Below are 2,018 nucleotides of genomic sequence, written 5' to 3' on the forward strand. Positions count from 1 at the left end.
ATTTGCCCACTATTAGGACCAGCAGCAATCTATAATTCAAAGAAAATGATCAGTGAGTGAGTTCTTAGCAATGATCAGCTTAAACTCCTTGCTAGATCATCAGGTTAACTGCTAAAATCTGGTGCTACATGCGTAGGGTAAGAATAGCATGGCTTTCTGTTTGTTGTTTGTGAAGGTCTGAGTGTCAATGTGGTAATATCTCTGAACAAACCAAACATCCACTAAAGCTTTTGCACAGAACATAAATACTGTACTTTGTTTCTTTTGACAGGATAATTGAAGCTATCTGCATAGGTTGGTTCACTGCAGAGTGCATTGTGAGGTTCATCGTCTCCAAAAACAAGTGTGAGTTTGTCAGAAGACCTCTCAACATCATTGATTTACTGGCAATTACTCCTTACTACATCTCTGTTCTAATGACAGTTTTCACAGGGGAAAATTCGCAGCTTCAGAGGGCTGGAGTCACCTTGAGGGTCTTAAGAATGATGAGGATTTTTTGGGTGATTAAACTGGCTCGTCATTTCATTGGCCTTCAAACACTTGGTCTGACTCTGAAGCGTTGTTACAGAGAGATGGTGATGCTACTTGTCTTTATCTGTGTTGCTATGGCAATTTTCAGTGCACTTTCCCAGCTTCTTGAAAATGGGCTGGACTTGGGAACAAAGAATAAGGATTATGCCATCATACCTGCTGCTTGTTGGTGGGTGATCATCTCGATGACCACGGTTGGTTATGGTGACATGTGTCCCATCACTGTACCAGGAAGGATTCTTGGAGGAATTTGTGTGGTTAGTGGCATCGTTTTATTAGCCTTGCCGATCACTTTCATTTATCACAGCTTTGTGCAATGTTACCATGAGCTGAAGTTCCGATCCGCTAGGTACAGTAGAAGCCTCTCTGCTGAATTCTTAAACTGACCAAACTTGCATTCTGTTGTAGTTACTTGCTAAGCTTTGTCTCAGAAGAGAATGGTGGAAGGACCCTTCGCGTGTCCTCCTTGACTGGATGGTCCTATGGAACAACATTCTTGCCAGCCTGGAGAAAGCCCGTCACCATTCAGACAGGAAGGATGGCCATCTGCCTTGGGCACCTTGCAGGGACAGGGAGTGATGTTTCAAATTTGAGAGAATAAAATTAACAAAAGGGGATTCAGAAGTCCTTAGCCAGACCAGTTTGGTCTTCAGTTTGCCCTTCCACACAAAAGCAGAACAAAAAATGGGCTTAACATTGAGATCTGTCATTCCCATAATTAACATCCTATACCATTCTAAGCCACATGCAGCAGAAGTTTTTCAAAGATTTCAATATCTAAATGCTCCACAGAGGCCTTGATAACTTCTTGCCTAAAGTATCTCCACTTTTAACTCAGAAAACCAAATTAGATACTGAAGGAGAATCACTGCTACTTTTGAGCTTCGTAACAGAGTAGAACTGGTTCTGTAACTCAGGAAAGATGAAGAATATAGGTCGGTACGTCAAAAAATCTTGAGGCCTGATTCTGATCTGCTCTGATGAAGCACACAAATCTTCTGTAAAATCAGTGAAGTCAGTGGCGTTGCTCTGAATTTGATAATTTAAAGAAGTGCAAGAAGTGCACCTCTGAATGTTGTAGCAAGGACTTCCTTTCTTCTCTGGAACCAAATCATTAGTAGAAGCAAGTGGTGTACTTTATATCAGCATAAAATATCAGGCATTGATAAATACATTTTCTGGTAGCTTAGTCGGGGAGCTATCCAAGTTTTATTCAGTTCAACTCCATCCACCTGAAGTTACATACTCATAAGCATAGATTTTTTCCCCCCATTTAATTAAACATATATATCATAGTGAAAGTTCTCTAAGATTCTATCACTTGAAAGAGTCTGGAGAAAGCACTGGAAAACAAGAGTAGCTGCTCCCTGTCAGATGAAACTCTTCATCATCTTTAAATTCTGCAATCCTTACTGAAGGATACACTTCACTTTAATGGAAGTTTTAAAAACTGTAAAAGGCCCAGAGCATACCAAAGAAAGTAAAAT

The 2,018-nt window shown here is 40.4% G+C and overlaps 1 protein-coding gene across 1 annotated transcript; it reads left to right on the plus strand.

The window, feature by feature from the left end:
- Nucleotides 1-271: 271 nt before the first annotated feature.
- On the plus strand, nt 272-917 carry KCNG3 (potassium voltage-gated channel, subfamily G, member 3; the record flags this gene model as incomplete). The annotated part of the gene is made up of 1 exon (XM_009575499.1): nt 272-917. A coding segment is annotated over one exon (646 nt), but the record flags the coding sequence as incomplete, so codon positions are not given.
- Nucleotides 918-2,018: the final 1,101 nt, after the last annotated feature.

The sequence above is a fragment of the Fulmarus glacialis genome, unplaced genomic scaffold (assembly GCF_000690835.1).
Source record: "Fulmarus glacialis isolate BGI_N327 unplaced genomic scaffold, ASM69083v1 scaffold48403, whole genome shotgun sequence".
NCBI classification, from domain to species: domain Eukaryota; kingdom Metazoa; phylum Chordata; class Aves; order Procellariiformes; family Procellariidae; genus Fulmarus; species Fulmarus glacialis.